Genomic DNA, 14,318 nt, shown 5'->3' on the forward strand with positions numbered 1-14,318 from the left:
AGAGAAAGAGAGAGAGAGAGTCTCTCCCTCACTTGCACCAGTCTGAGGTTACAGAGACACCAAGGTGCCCTGGTGGAAATATGCCTCTTAGATTTGTGGGATTCAGTTTATATTTTATGATTTTAGCAGGGAAGCTCTTCCTGCACGGCAGCACAGACGAGCTGCCAGAGGATCATCTCCTCCAACCGGCCCGGCAGGAGTCCTCTCTGCTGAAGCCCACAGTGCTGATCACCATCCTTGCACGCAATGCACAACACAGCCTCCCTTACTTCTTGGGCTGCATTGACAGACTGGACTACCCAAAGGACCGTATTGTCATCTGGTAAAATTAAATTAATTTATTGCATTGATGATGATTGTGTTGATATATCTGCAAAAAGTAGGAAAACATTTAAGTTTTGGTTTAGTTTTTTTCTGTAAGGAGTGGACAGTTACTAATGAAAATGTGATTTGATTTAGAGAATGACCATAAAACAATAAACAAAGAGAAAGAAAGAAAGAAAGAAAAGATAAAGTCAGTGTTCAGTAATGTTCATTGTGATCTCAGGGCAGCCTCTGACCACAGTGTGGACAACAGCACAGCCATGCTCCAGGAGTGGCTGAAAGGAGTTCAACACCTGTACCACTCGGTGCAGTGGAGGCCCATGGAGCAACCGAGGTGAATCCCCACTACAACATTAAACAATGTCTCTGTGGCAGCAGCTCCATTTATAATGCATCCTGATGCCGTTTAATCAGTTTTAATAGATTCATAGTAAACCTGATATCCTCTGATCTACTGACTGTTTCTCTCTTTCTTTCAGCTCTTATGCAGACGAGCAGGGTCCCAAACACTGGCCTGACTCTCGGTTCATCCATGTGATGAAGTTAAGGCAGGCAGCACTCGGAGCTGCCAGACGACTGTGGACTGACTACATATTGGTGAGACAGCAAAACACCATAAAGGACAAAGAATCAAGTATTTCACCACTCTGTCCTCTAATAATATCTCTTCTTTGTTCCTCAGTTTGTGGACAGTGACAACTTGCTGACTAACCGCCAGATACTATCAGACATGATAGCAGAGAATCTGACAATTGTAGCACCCATGTTGGAATCAAAAAGCCTTTATTCCAACTTCTGGTGCGGCGTGACTCCAGAGGTAAGATTCATTAGAGAGCAGAACAAATAAATAAGGAATATAGTGTATTTCCTCTGCAGGAAAGTGATTGTTGTGGGTCTGCTGATGTGCAAAGGGCTTCTACAAACGAACCCCAGAGTATATTCCCATCCGTAAATGGAAGCGGCAGGGCTGCTTTGCAGTCCCCATGGTGTACTCCACCTACCTGCTGGACCTGAGGCGCAGAGCCAGCCGAGCCCTGGCCTTTTACCCTCCTCACCCCCACTACCCCCACCATGTAGATGACATCATGGCCTTTGCTTTCTCTGCAAGGCAAGCAGGTCAGACCTTATGTCAACTCACTCATTTCCCTAATTGTATATATGTAAATAACTGTATGTATTGTTTATTCTATTTTATTCATCTTTTATGTTATTCTATGAATTTGATTCTCTTTTTTATGTAATGTAGCATGAAGGAACTACAAACTTTCATTTCATTATACAGCATTGTGTGTTGTAAAATGTCCTTAATTACTTGAATTTGATGATAGTCATTTGGTGCACATAAGTTAGCTGACAAGTAAGTTCAAAGAGTAAGAACTATATAAGCTTTACTAAGCTAGATTGAAATAATTGGGAGTCACTTTTGAGATATAGAAATCCAACATAAAGAGTTTTAGAGAATAATTGAAAGATTGAGCAATTTGTGTTAAATTACTTCCCATATTAGTGATCTAGAGCCCCTTTTCGGAGGTATTCATAGGGTGAGAATGTTGTAAATTATTACTTTCAGTGTCTCTTTATCCACATCAGTAAATACTGAGCTTACACAAATGTTAATCCTTATGTGCAGCATTCAAGAATTAATGCAAAAATTAAATTACACTCCATTTAGGCATTTGGATTTTTTTATGTAAAAAAGAGGAAAATATCAATAATTAACATCTTTACTGAAGTATACCTTTATCTTTATAAGTATTAAATTAAAATAATAGTTACTATATCATATAAAATGTAGTAACATTAGTTTTGCTTATTAAGACATCACTTATATGCATATAATATATTATTGCATATATAAATATTAACTTTATTACCACTCTCCTTAATAACAGCATAATAATATCACTTTATAACATGTGTGTCTTATTTTCTTCTCATACCATATGGTATCCATTAGAGGTGAAATCTGTCTGCCACTGTATTTCAAATAATGAAAAGACTTGCACTGAGACCTGATGTGTCTGCACCACTGCAGGAGTTCAGATGTATGTGTGCAACAAGGACCATTATGGATATTTACCAGTGCCCCTTAAACAAGACCAGACACTGGAGGAAGAAGAGGAGAGTTTTACCCACACACTGACAGAGGCACTCAGTAAGATCTTTCTGCATATATTTGACTCTATAACTGACAGTTTAAAGGCTCTCTATGTTCTCATCTCACTGTACCTTGGCCTGTATGAGCATATTTGGTCCTTTTTGCTCTCACAGTCTTGACACATGTCTCACTCCTCTGTAAAAGCCTAGTGCCTCTCATTTCCCTTTCTGCCTCTCTTATTTAACCATTTCACATAAGTTAGATGTTGAACCAATGTAAGAAATTCCCTTGAAACCAAAGGACTGGACTAGAAAATGCAAATTTACTATATCTCGTGTGAAATGTGAATGTGTGACCTTACTTTCTAGTTGCCTATGACGTGGAGCCCTCACAGTATATGCACACTGCACCTAAAGAACTACGAAAGATGGGATTTAATGAGGTAAAGATAGAGTTAACTAAAGTGATATCATCCAGTTATGGAGTGCTGTTCTGTTAAGTCTCACTTTATTCTCTTCCACTTCTAGATCTTTTTGATTAATCTGAAGCGCCGCTCAGACCGGCGAGAAAGGATGTTGAGCACTTTGGCCGTCCTCGGCATCAACACCACACTGACAGAAGCCGTGGATGGCAAGTATGACAAACTGTACAGTAACAGTTCTCATTATGTGGTGAGGGAGGAAACATTCAGATGCTTTAATTAAGTAAAACTGGTCTTACCACAATGTAACAACACTCCATTATAAGTAAAGGTCCTGCAGTCAAAGTTTTACCTACATAAAAGTATAAAAGTATTATCAAATCTTGCATCAAAAGTAAAAGTAGTGCATATTTCAGACTGTTGTTTATGTCATATTAATGGATAATAATAATATTGATGAATCTGTGTTATAGCTGGTTGAGGTGAAGCCAACTATAACTAGCAGACAATGCAATTGTAACTCAAGGCCCATTTACTTGCCTATTCTAGAGTTTTTGACCATCAAACAGTCATCAATGGCAGATTATCTAGTCTAGTCAGGTGACCAGAGACATGGAAAGTTTAAACATTTGCATTTCCATGGCAACTGAGCAAAATCAATCTGCTGATGTGTGATATATAGGCTCCAGAAAAAGCAAGCAAGTGGACGTTGAGTTGATATAGTTTTGTCAACTGCTGTTTCAAAGTTCAGCAATGAACTGCAGAGCTCTATTTATTCTCTAACAATGAATCACGTTTTAAACTGTAAGTACATCTAATGTTTTAAGGTAAAATCTTGATCTGCAAAGTAACCACTGACAGATAGAGTACATTTGACTGATGTGATGAATTAATGTGGTGGAGCTTAAAATGGAAACACTCAAGCAGAGTACTGGTGCTTTGCTACTTTGCTCTACAACTCTCATTAAGCTCTTACTGTGATATGTAACTAACACCTGATATTATCAATTGTAAGGATGTATTACTAGTCTCAATTAGAGAACACACAAACAGAATATTTGTGTATAGTTGAGGTAGAAGTTGACAGTAGAAATGAGGCCTCCCCTGTCAGTAAACATGTAGCTGACTGTGATTATGAGGATATTTGCTTGTGTTGTCCACAGAGCCTTGAACTCCTCTCAGCTGCTGGCTATGGGTATAGACATGCTGCCTGGGTACAAAGACCCATATTCAGACCGCGTGCTGACTAGAGGGGAGATTGGCTGCTTCCTCAGCCACTACAGCGTCTGGAAACAAGTACAGCCTTACTCTGAGACTGTTTTAAACAATACTTTGATGCTGATGTGGCAGTATGGCAGTTTCACTGTTATTGCTGTCATGTGTCGCCCCCTAAGGTGGTGCAGCAGGAACTGCAGCAGGTGCTCGTGCTGGAGGATGATGTGAGATTTGAGCCCAGCTTTTGCAGCAGGCTGGTGACTATCATGGAAAATGTGCAGAGAGTGGGACTCGAATGGGACCTCATGTTAGTGAATTATTGCAGTTTTTGTGTCATGTTTCGTCTGTTGAGCACCACAGACCTTTCACTTGCCTTTCTGTCCCTATGCAGTTATGTAGGGCGTAAGCGGCTGCAGGTGAAGGAGCCAGAGTTGTGGGTGAAAGGAGTCAGTAACCTTGTGCACCCAGGTTACTCCTACTGGACCTTGGGTTATGTCCTTTCACTGAACGGGGCCAAGAAGCTCCTTCAGGCAAAACCCCTGAACAAAATGCTGCCTGTTGATGAGTTCCTACCTGTCATGTTCAACAAGCACCCCAAGTGAGTCTCACTATACTGTGAACATATCAGTGGTGGAGGAAATCTTCAGGTCTTTTAATCAAGTAATAGTAGTCCTAATAGTACAAGTCCTGCATATACAATCTTGCTTAAGTAAAAGTAGGTAAGTATAATCTGGTAAAAGTATTAAAAGTAAATCTACTAATGGTGAAAAGGCTCCCCTGTGGCTATATGTATATATATATATGTTTGTTTTGTATTGGTTTTTAATTTTATAATTATTTTTTTCTATTAGATTAATATGGATTTATGTATTAATCTGCTGATTATTTTCCCCATTAAGTCAATTTCTTTGGATTGTAAAAATTCAAAAAAACAATTCAAAATGCCCGTTACAATCATCCAGAGCCCACAGTGACACCTCACAATGCTTGTCTTGTCCAAACAACTGTACAAAATTTAAAATACATGTAAATAATTAAAAGGAAAAGCAGCAAATCTTCACATTTGGGAAGCTGGATTCATGTTCCAGCTCCAGCAATGTTGCATTTTTACAGAAAAATTGCTTCAACAATTATCATAATAATTTTCTGACTTAATTGACTGATGCTTCCAACTCTACTTGAATATACTGGTGAGTATCATCATATTTTATAAGCACTTTAATTGTTATGGATTAAAAAGTACAATATTTCCCCATGAAATGTAGTGGAGTAGAAATATAAAGTAGCATGAACACAACATACTAACTTAAAAGTAGACTACTTTAAATGTGTACATACGCTACTAAGTCACATTCCACCACTGATATATTTTAAAAGCTTTGAGTAGCAGTGTTTTGTATTCAGTCTGAAGTCATTATATTCCACCTGCCTCTCCCTTCAGAGACCAGTACTTGCAGTATTTTGATCAGAGGGACCTGAGAGCATTTTCAGTCGAGCCTCTGCTGCTCTTTCCCACACACTACACCGGCGAGCCCGGCTACTTCAGCGACACAGAGACCTCTACCATCTGGGACGACGAGGCCGTGGACACAGACTGGGACAGAGATGGAGCCAAACACAAGCGTGGGCAGGAAACTGAGGATGTAGGTTTTCGACCTGTGGCTCCTCACTCTGCTCGTGGTGGCGTGCCCCCCCTCTCTGCCAGTGGAAACCGAGATGAACTCTGAGGGGGGACTTATGTCATGTTACACACATTTTGTGATATAATTAAATTGTTATAACAAGAAAAGTTCCTAGTAAAAACTAATTTGGAATATAGTAATAGCAAGAAAATGTGTCATTACATTGACATACATACACCTAAAATATTTTGTAGAATATAATGGATTTTGTTAAAATGACTAACTTTTTACATTGTAATAAGAAACTGAACACATATTTTTGGCAGCAATATGCAAATATAAAAAAATACAATATTGCAATTTTGGAGCAGGTCAAGAAAAGGAGCAGAGCTAGCATGTAATAGAGACTAGCCCTAAATGGATACTTGGATTATATAATACAGCCCCAGTTAAAGTTCATTACTGTCACTATCATTCAACAATGGCACTATCAATGGAACCTCACTTATATATATTTTACTGACTTTATTTTTGCCTTATTGCCAAATGAAATCTTTTTAATCCCGGTTCCAGCCATGTAAGGCACTTTGAAACTTTGTTTCTAAAAGTGCTGTATAAATAAAGTTTATTATTTTTATTATTATTTAAAGAGTTTCTTTAGGATTATGACCTACAGTTGAGATTCAGCTCCACCACTTTGTGCTCTTCAAATAAACTGATTTCTGTTGATATCTTATTAAGGCAGGCATGTTTCCTTCCTGTATGTTCTTATAGAAAAAGATGAACACAGCAATCAACTTAAGGATTTTTATTTTAAAAAAAAGCACTGGTATTCTCATGTCAAGCAAACAATGGAACCATTTAATATTAGTACTGTTCCATATCACAAAATGAGTTATGAAAAGAATAATTAAACCACACAAATGATACATTTTTTGGAATAAATTAATCAGCATAACAAAAGAAAAAAACATGCTTGTACTTAGGTGTTGAACAGGAAATATTGAAACTCCAATGCTCAAAATTGAAGACACCTGAGAATATAAATATCAAAACAGCTTGTTGCAGCAATTTAGTTCCACAGTTCCTCCTTAACTAAAGCTTTGATAAGAGGATTTTTAAAAATTACATTAATGTAAAAATTAGGCATCAATTTAAAAAACATCCGTATCTGTACAATGTGCATATCTGAATTAGTGTGGTGACAAGAGAAATTATCGCATCATTATTTTTTTCTCAGCGAGGCAGCACAGCAAAAAATAAACCCAAAGTGGATATCATCTGTCATCAAGCCACATTCAGTGATATGAACAAATAGATTTGGACTGAGCTCTTTCAGTTGTAATCTGCAGTGAAGTGACAGTCTAAAGATATTTCCTTTACATTTTATTAAACCTTTTAAGCCTCTGCCCGAGTCTTTCCCTTGGTGACTAAAATCCCTGCGGGGCTTTAATGACAAGGGCTGCAGGATTTATCCAGTAGGTTCATTTGCTACTGTCAATCAACAACAGAAATTCATTGAGGCAAGGAAAAAGAAATTCTGCTGTCACACAGGTAGTAGTGATGTTGCATATAAAGACAAGATAAGGACACGGGTACACAACAGACCATCTAGCTGATATAAACACATTTCTGAAATCCAAGGCTCAGTGACTTTATAGGAATTTCTGAAAGACAGGTTGGATGGATTTTGTACAGACACCGCAAAAAAAAGAAGAAAAAATCTGTGAGGTATGTTCTTATTGTGATATTATAGCTTTGAGACCCGGACAGAGTCTGTGTGAGAAGACACTCGTCTGTGAGGAGAGACAGGAGGGAATATGTCCATTTGAAAACGTAAAAAAACAAGTATATTGTGTGTGTTCTTGTGATAAACAGTCCATGTGTTCAAGGTTACTGCCAGCAGCAACCAAAAACTGTCAACAGATTGAACCTCTGAAGAAATAGTGTGTACAAAATTTTTTTCAAAGCACTGCATTCCCTCCAATGAGTACAGCTCCCATTAAAATGAGATCAACAGTGAAATGGTATACGGAGATGGTTTGACAGATGAATGAGGAAGACATCTGCGTCTTTCGCTTTGATTTTAGTGTGGAGGAGACAAAGTCAACAGATCCGGAAACACAAACGAAAGCGTGTTTTCCGTAAAGAAAAAACAAAACACAAATTCCACAACAAGAGATGGCCTGAATGACTAAGCAAACACACACAGAAAAAGAAAACCCAAATAAGAACAGCTACCCAGTTCTTTTATCACGCGTTCTAAAGCACTTGGACAAAAAGGCAGTTTTACAAACCATTGGCTATCAACACACTAGCAAAGTTCCACAGTGCTTGCTTGTAGAAGCCTAGTAACAGTGCAAGCTATTACACTATTCAGCAAAATACACCTGCAAGAAAAAAGTGCCATATTGCATAATGAGTATCTGTAATGACCCCTTAAGAGGGCATATATACCTATACAATGATCAAACTGTAAACATGGTGCAAAGTAGTTATGACATAGTTTAAGGCTTTCAGATCTTCCTGAAGAAATGTTGTTCTCTGAGATAAAGGAATACGTCCATGAGCTGGACAAACAGTGTGGAAACATAGAAGAAAAAAAAAAAAACAGATTCAAACTCTCTATAATCAGACCTGGACACTGTACGTACTCAAATAGATTTTAAACCTAAATTACTTGAGGTTTGTTTGATTCAGTTAAAGGTTAGTTCGGTTTTGAGTGATTATTCCTTTAATACACAAGGATTATTGAACTTTTTGGCATAGAAGAATGTTTAGGAGCCAGTTTTTCTCAAATGTACTGAGCAGGTTCTTAACAAATACTTTCTTTTTTTCATTTATCACAGTGGACATTTCGACTTGTCAAACACAATGCAACTGACAACATTATTAATGGTTGCATCCTGTTAATAAGTGCCTGCCTCCTGGTATTGTGCATGCTGGTCCAATGCCACACCTACATAGAATAGAGCCATCATTCATTTTATTTGTTGCACTTGTTCGTTTGCTGCTTTGACAAGTGAAAATGTCAGCCTCATTAAAGGGATTAGCTTTACGGGATGGCAGACTGACACCCATCCAGGAAAATGGTTCTGTTTAATTTACTTTTAATAGTTTTTATGCCAATTTTGATTGACATACAAATAGTTAAAATAGAAATTTGTCTCAACGCTACATGTGAGACTCTTTATCTGCTGCTGAAACTCAAACCGTGTAAAGAAACACCTGGCACACCTGATCCTGAAACGCATTCTGCTGTCTGGCACACCCCAATGAGTGTGGTGAATGCTTTTACTTTGAAGCAGACTGAAAGTCAAGTTCAACTCATGTTGTCTTTTTTCCCCCCAAAAAATATTTTGATACCATTGCATACACACTTTTCCCAGTTCTGTCTCTAACAAAAATGTAAATAAAAACACATACACACGACACTCTCTGGGAATGCCATCCTATCAGGCGTATACTGTCACCCCTAATATAAGGACTACAATTCATCACATGTATTAATTCTGCTGCTAGTAGCATTACCAGTTTTCTACATTAAAAGCTTAAAGCTTATATACATTTGCATCAGTATTAGACATAATACTACTGTGTATTATGTGTCAGCAATTCATGGATGATAACTGATCTAGACTTTAGGATGGCATGCAAACTGCTCTTCTACAGTGAAGTTTGATCCATTTTCTGGCAAAAAATTAATATTTAATCTATAATTAAACTGAATATAAAAGAAAAAATATTGACAATCACCTCAATGGTGGTTACTAATGCAATAAAAATAAAGGAATGTGTCACCATTAAAACTTTTATATGGAATCAGCAAAGCTAAAAAAAAAAACCCAAAAAAACCCCTAAAAGACTTCTAGTCACTGCCTCGCTACCTAACATCACAATATTGTGCTACTCATGGTAAATAAATGGTACAACAACAATCTACAAATTAACCACAAGAAAACAGAGGAGTTTTGGCTGATGATGAATGTGCAGAATTTTACAGAAAATGTGAAAAAATCCCTGCATTTTGTGAAAGTGTTTCAGTTTGAGATAATGAGGTTATTTTTAGGGTTGGGTTGATTTTTTTTTAAAGTTCAAATCTGCTTAATGATTCCCGTTCTAATCGAATCCTGAGTGAGGAAAGAAACCAATGTGTGAAGAAAGCAAAAACACATTTATTTCCATGAAGTTCAGGCTGCCATAAACATGTACTAAATGACGGCCTGTTTAGTGATTTCTGTGTTGTTGGTTTAAAAAAAAAAAGACAAATATAATTATTCTCTGTTGTGTCCTGTGAAAGTTTAAAGGTTTTACATTAGTTTTTACTTTCTGCGGCATTAAAGCCCAATAATAGTGTCGTATTAGGCAATGTTGCAAATCAACAAGCAGGACAGCCTTATGGCATATTTGACTTTTTGCATCAATGTGATGAAGTACCTTGATTTTTCCTGTATTTAATTCAGTGGATTCACCAAAAACAGACATCCCCATCTGGTTATTTGATCTATAAAAAGTTTTCACCGTTTACGGTCACTATGTCATGATACAGGACACCAAAAATGCTGCATTCTTATACCATTCTGTAGTAAATGTGTTGTCATATTAGACAGACTTTCTTCCCTTGCATGTATTTATTTTTTTGCAGTGATTACATTCCACTGCATCATTACGGTCTTTAGCAAAGCGTAGCCACACGTTTGAATGCCAGCTCTGGTCCGTCATATTGTAAACATTATACACGTGCTTTGCGACACGTGTAACCGGCAAAGGAAATGAAGTGTGGTAGGTCCAAACTTTGCTTTCAGGAAACGTAACGTGGAATCGAAAAGCACATTTCTTAACGAACCCCCAGTTCTTACAGATTTGGAAAGTTCTCTATACCCAACCCTAGTTATGTTGAGCAGGTGGATAGTGGTCACATGACTCATCTGTGTGGATGGAGAGATGAGGCTACTTCCCACCCACATCCAGCTGTGTGTGTGTGTGTGTGTGTTGGCATGTGTACGTGCGTGTTATGTGCACACTTGAGTATGCTATATCCTAATCAGTGGATCTGATTGTTGCTGGTTAACTTGAAACCACCATGACCCTTCTGTGCTCCTGCCACGCCAGCCCAAACCATCCTAATGGTGCATGGCTGGGCTGAAGGAGGAGGGTGTGCCCTTGTTGCGTCCCAACATGGAAGGCTGGAAGTCCGGATGACGGCGGGCGTGCTTGATCAGGTGGTCGCTGCGCATGAAGCGCTTATCGCAGAGCGGGCACAGGAAGCGCTTTTCCCCCGTGTGGGTGCGTGTGTGGCGGGCGAGCTCATCCGAGCGGGCGAACTTCTTCTCACAGTCGGGCCAGGTGCATGGGAAGGGCCTCTCACCTGCAGCATGGAGGCAGAGAAGAAGACCATTTCAAGTCACACAGGGTTTACAAGCATGCGTAGCATTGTTCTGATGACTGACAGTAAAATGTATTTAACACTTGGGAGAGGAGACGGAGACACTTCTCCCGTCACCCACTGACACATCACTTCTCCATTCTATACAGCCAACAACAAACCATTGTTGCACCGATACATCAACGACAGAGCAGGCAAAATGTATTATTTTCATTATTGATTAATCTGCAATCTCCACACAAAGCAGCAAACACTCACACTCAAACGGTGAGGAAACACTAGACAGTTGTGCAAATTAGCTTGAAAAATTGCTCAATAATTGATTATCAAAATGGTTCCTGATTAATTTTCTATCAACCAATTAATCAATAAATTGTGGTGTGTGTGTGTAACAGCTGTGTAGTCCATTTTACTGATTACTGTTTCAGATGTGGTACCTTAAATGACAACCAGGCATGGTGCTTAACTTCCTACATTAATGCAATTTAATGACTGCATTTTATGGCCTCTTTGTTTTAATGAGTTCCTATAAAATCATCTGCTTTCAAATTCACAATAATGGGCAGAATTTTTTTTTATTTGCTTACAATTTGTCATTGCAAAAAAAAAAAAGTAGAGAATTAATACTCCTCTCTACATCGTTAAATACGTGACAAAGCATATCTAGGATTTAGATCCTTCAGATTAGTCTCCCTAAGATACTACTAGCCTTAATCTCTCGCAGGCAACACGAGTAAAACCTGGATAAGCGAGTAGGATGCTCGGAGCCATTTTTAAGATCACAAAGCCAGGCCACGTTGTTGTTGCACTACTCTTTGTGGGCGTTCCCACCACAGAGCAGTTTCCTGTCCTTAATCCGTGTGCGCCTGCTCAGTGACCCTGAACACACCAATTCCCCTCATTTCGCGGAAAAAAAGAAAAATCACATGCACACTGCATTGACTCAGTAGTGGGGCTCCGCTGTAGTCCTGATAGGTAGGCGTATTTCCAGCCACGTCTAGCTCTAGCACACTGTTAATAATACACGGTTGGGGGGTTTATAAATCGGATTGTGAAGTGATTCCTCTGCAAACGCACAACACGCAACAAATGTGTAGATTATCAGACATATGGGTGGTGCAGCCATTATCGGACGCGCCTCCTCCTCCTCCCACTCTTCAGTTCAACTCAAAGAGGCTTTATGGCGTGGGCAAACGTTTTATCGATAGTTTAACACACTGCGCGGAGTAAAGTCGATTTGAACTCGTCAGCAGACGCCTGTATGAGGAGGTGATGTCCAGAGAAAAACTACCAAAACAGCAAGTGCTGCTGCCATCCACAGGACAGGCTGTGACCGACAGTGAACCCGCTGCCCTCGACGTTTAGGTTTCGTCTTACGTTCATTTCATATGCAAATACAGTCGGAGGAAGACCTTCGTCACCGGTTTTAACGTCCAGCCCAGTTCTTTTGTTACTTTACTTCTTTGTCAGAGTCTGAAGGGGAGTTTTCCTGTCTCTCCCTCTTTGTTTGGCCACGTTATTGTAGCAAGTCGGGGGGTAAATGGGGAATAAAACTGCCACCACCACGCTGCTTTTAGCTAATCCCATAAAGTTGTTGAGCTCCCCTCCTGTATCTGTATATAACGCTCACATACTCACAGCGTGGCCGCGCATCATGTCAGCGACACACTGCTGGTTTTAACACCACTGTTGTAGTCTCCATACCTGTGTGTGTCCGGATGTGTGCCTTCAGGTGGGACGATTTCCCGTAAACTCTGTCGCATCCGTCAAAAGTGCACTGGTGTCGCTTCACCGGGGAGCGCGGGGCCCCCACGCTCCCCTCCTCCTCCTCCTCCTCCTCCTTCTCAGCTGCTGTCCGGGCACCGGGGTGGCGGAGGGGGTCATGGTAGGGGTGGTCGGGTCGGACAACGTGGTGTAGCCGCTCTCTCCACCACACGAGGAGTTGCTGCTCTCCGAGTAGGCCGACATGGGGCGGAACTTCCCGTGCAGGTCGGTGAGGATACCGGCCACCGCCATCATGTTCGCCCCCTCCAGCCTCAGCGTCTCCCGCACTTCCCTGTCCTCACTCGACCCGTCGGGCTCCCCGGGGAGCAGGCCCACCGTGGCCGGCTGGCTGGCGGGGGCGACCGGGGTGGGTCTGTGCAGGACAGCACCGCTGGATATCGACACCAGACACTCGGCAGCGAAATAATCAGAAGAAGCAGTCAACGACATTGTTATCTGCCTTGTTCTGTCGGCTTTAGAAAAAAGAAAAACAACGAAAAGAATCCGCCAGGAGGAGCTAACGGCAGTCTGGTCCCGACCTCGTTTTCATCAAACTCGACGAACCAACCGTTTCCAACTGAGCCTTGTTACCGCCATACAGTGTATCAGTAGTTTGGAAATGGCTCCGTAAATCAGAGAAACGGCACAATTGCGGATAATAATGTGCTAAAACCGTGCCAAAGCCTCTGGCCCAACATGCGTGCCTCTCACAGTCTGACGGTTCATTGTGTCTGAGCCTCCGAGAAGCCGGTCAAACCTACGCCCCCTGGTCCCGAATCAGGGTGCGTTCACGGCCTGGTTGGTAAAATCGGTTGGGAGGTGTTTAAGTCGTTACCTTACTTTAAAGCACTTTTACTTTGTTACTACAATCGATTAAGTATCCAGTTGATAATACATTTCACTCGCTGTCCTGCAGCAAATCACCAATTATAATATGAAACACAAAACAGATAATCTAGTATTTAGTTGTGTTCTTTAACTGTATTTTATAGAGGCATATATTACCTCAAAATCACAATCATCAGTATAATTGCTTTGTATTTTAGCACAGTAAAGCACACATTGTCATAATTAATGTAACAAACTAAGCTGCTAGTACTTCTTCATAACCTGAAAGCTTGGATGAAAGCGGGTTAACGGTTTTTTGCCCGAAGGGAGTTCTGAAATACAATTGTTTCTGTGTACCTGAATGCAGCCTCAGCCAGCAGCACGCAGTGACTGACGTCGTTGCACGGGCGTGGACCGCGGCGGCGGGTGCATCGTGGAAAGTAGGTGGGAGCTTGTGTAATGATGGGGGAAGGAGATGGGGATGAAAGGCGTGTTGGGTAAATTGGTTTGAGCTCAGTCGGTCGGAGGCTGAAGAACGTGGCTGAGTGGTGGAGGGCTTTTTATTTCCCGTTTCTGCCAAATCTAGTTGTACAGAGAGCTTCCCCAGATCTGCACTTTAACAACTGTTTTTATCCATAAGTCACAGACACTAGATGTCTT

General features: G+C 40.4%; 2 protein-coding genes across 2 annotated transcripts; one reads left to right on the plus strand and one right to left on the minus strand.

The window, feature by feature from the left end:
• The first annotated feature begins 80 nt into the window (after nt 1-80).
• On the plus strand, nt 81-5,785 carry si:ch211-13f8.2 (procollagen galactosyltransferase 2). Its single transcript, XM_035671050.1, has 12 exons — nt 81-322; nt 548-658; nt 804-921; nt 1,007-1,141; nt 1,236-1,440; nt 2,360-2,479; nt 2,791-2,864; nt 2,950-3,056; nt 4,007-4,139; nt 4,238-4,365; nt 4,450-4,656; nt 5,500-5,785. Exons 1-12 carry the CDS (start codon nt 81-83, stop codon nt 5,783-5,785), a joined length of 1,866 nt encoding a protein of 621 aa, XP_035526943.1.
• Nucleotides 5,786-6,520: 735 nt separating this feature from the next.
• On the minus strand, nt 6,521-13,585 carry zgc:153115 (uncharacterized protein LOC768186 homolog). The gene is given in 3 exon segments (XM_035671206.1): nt 6,521-11,048; nt 12,771-12,900; nt 12,903-13,585. Coding segments are annotated over 3 exon segments (753 nt in total). The 5' UTR covers nt 13,281-13,585; the 3' UTR covers nt 6,521-10,803.
• Nucleotides 13,586-14,318: the final 733 nt, after the last annotated feature.

This window comes from Morone saxatilis, unplaced genomic scaffold, assembly GCF_004916995.1.
Source record: "Morone saxatilis isolate NCDOM2014 unplaced genomic scaffold, NCSU_SB_2.0 Contig23, whole genome shotgun sequence".
Lineage (NCBI taxonomy): Eukaryota > Metazoa > Chordata > Actinopteri > Moronidae > Morone > Morone saxatilis.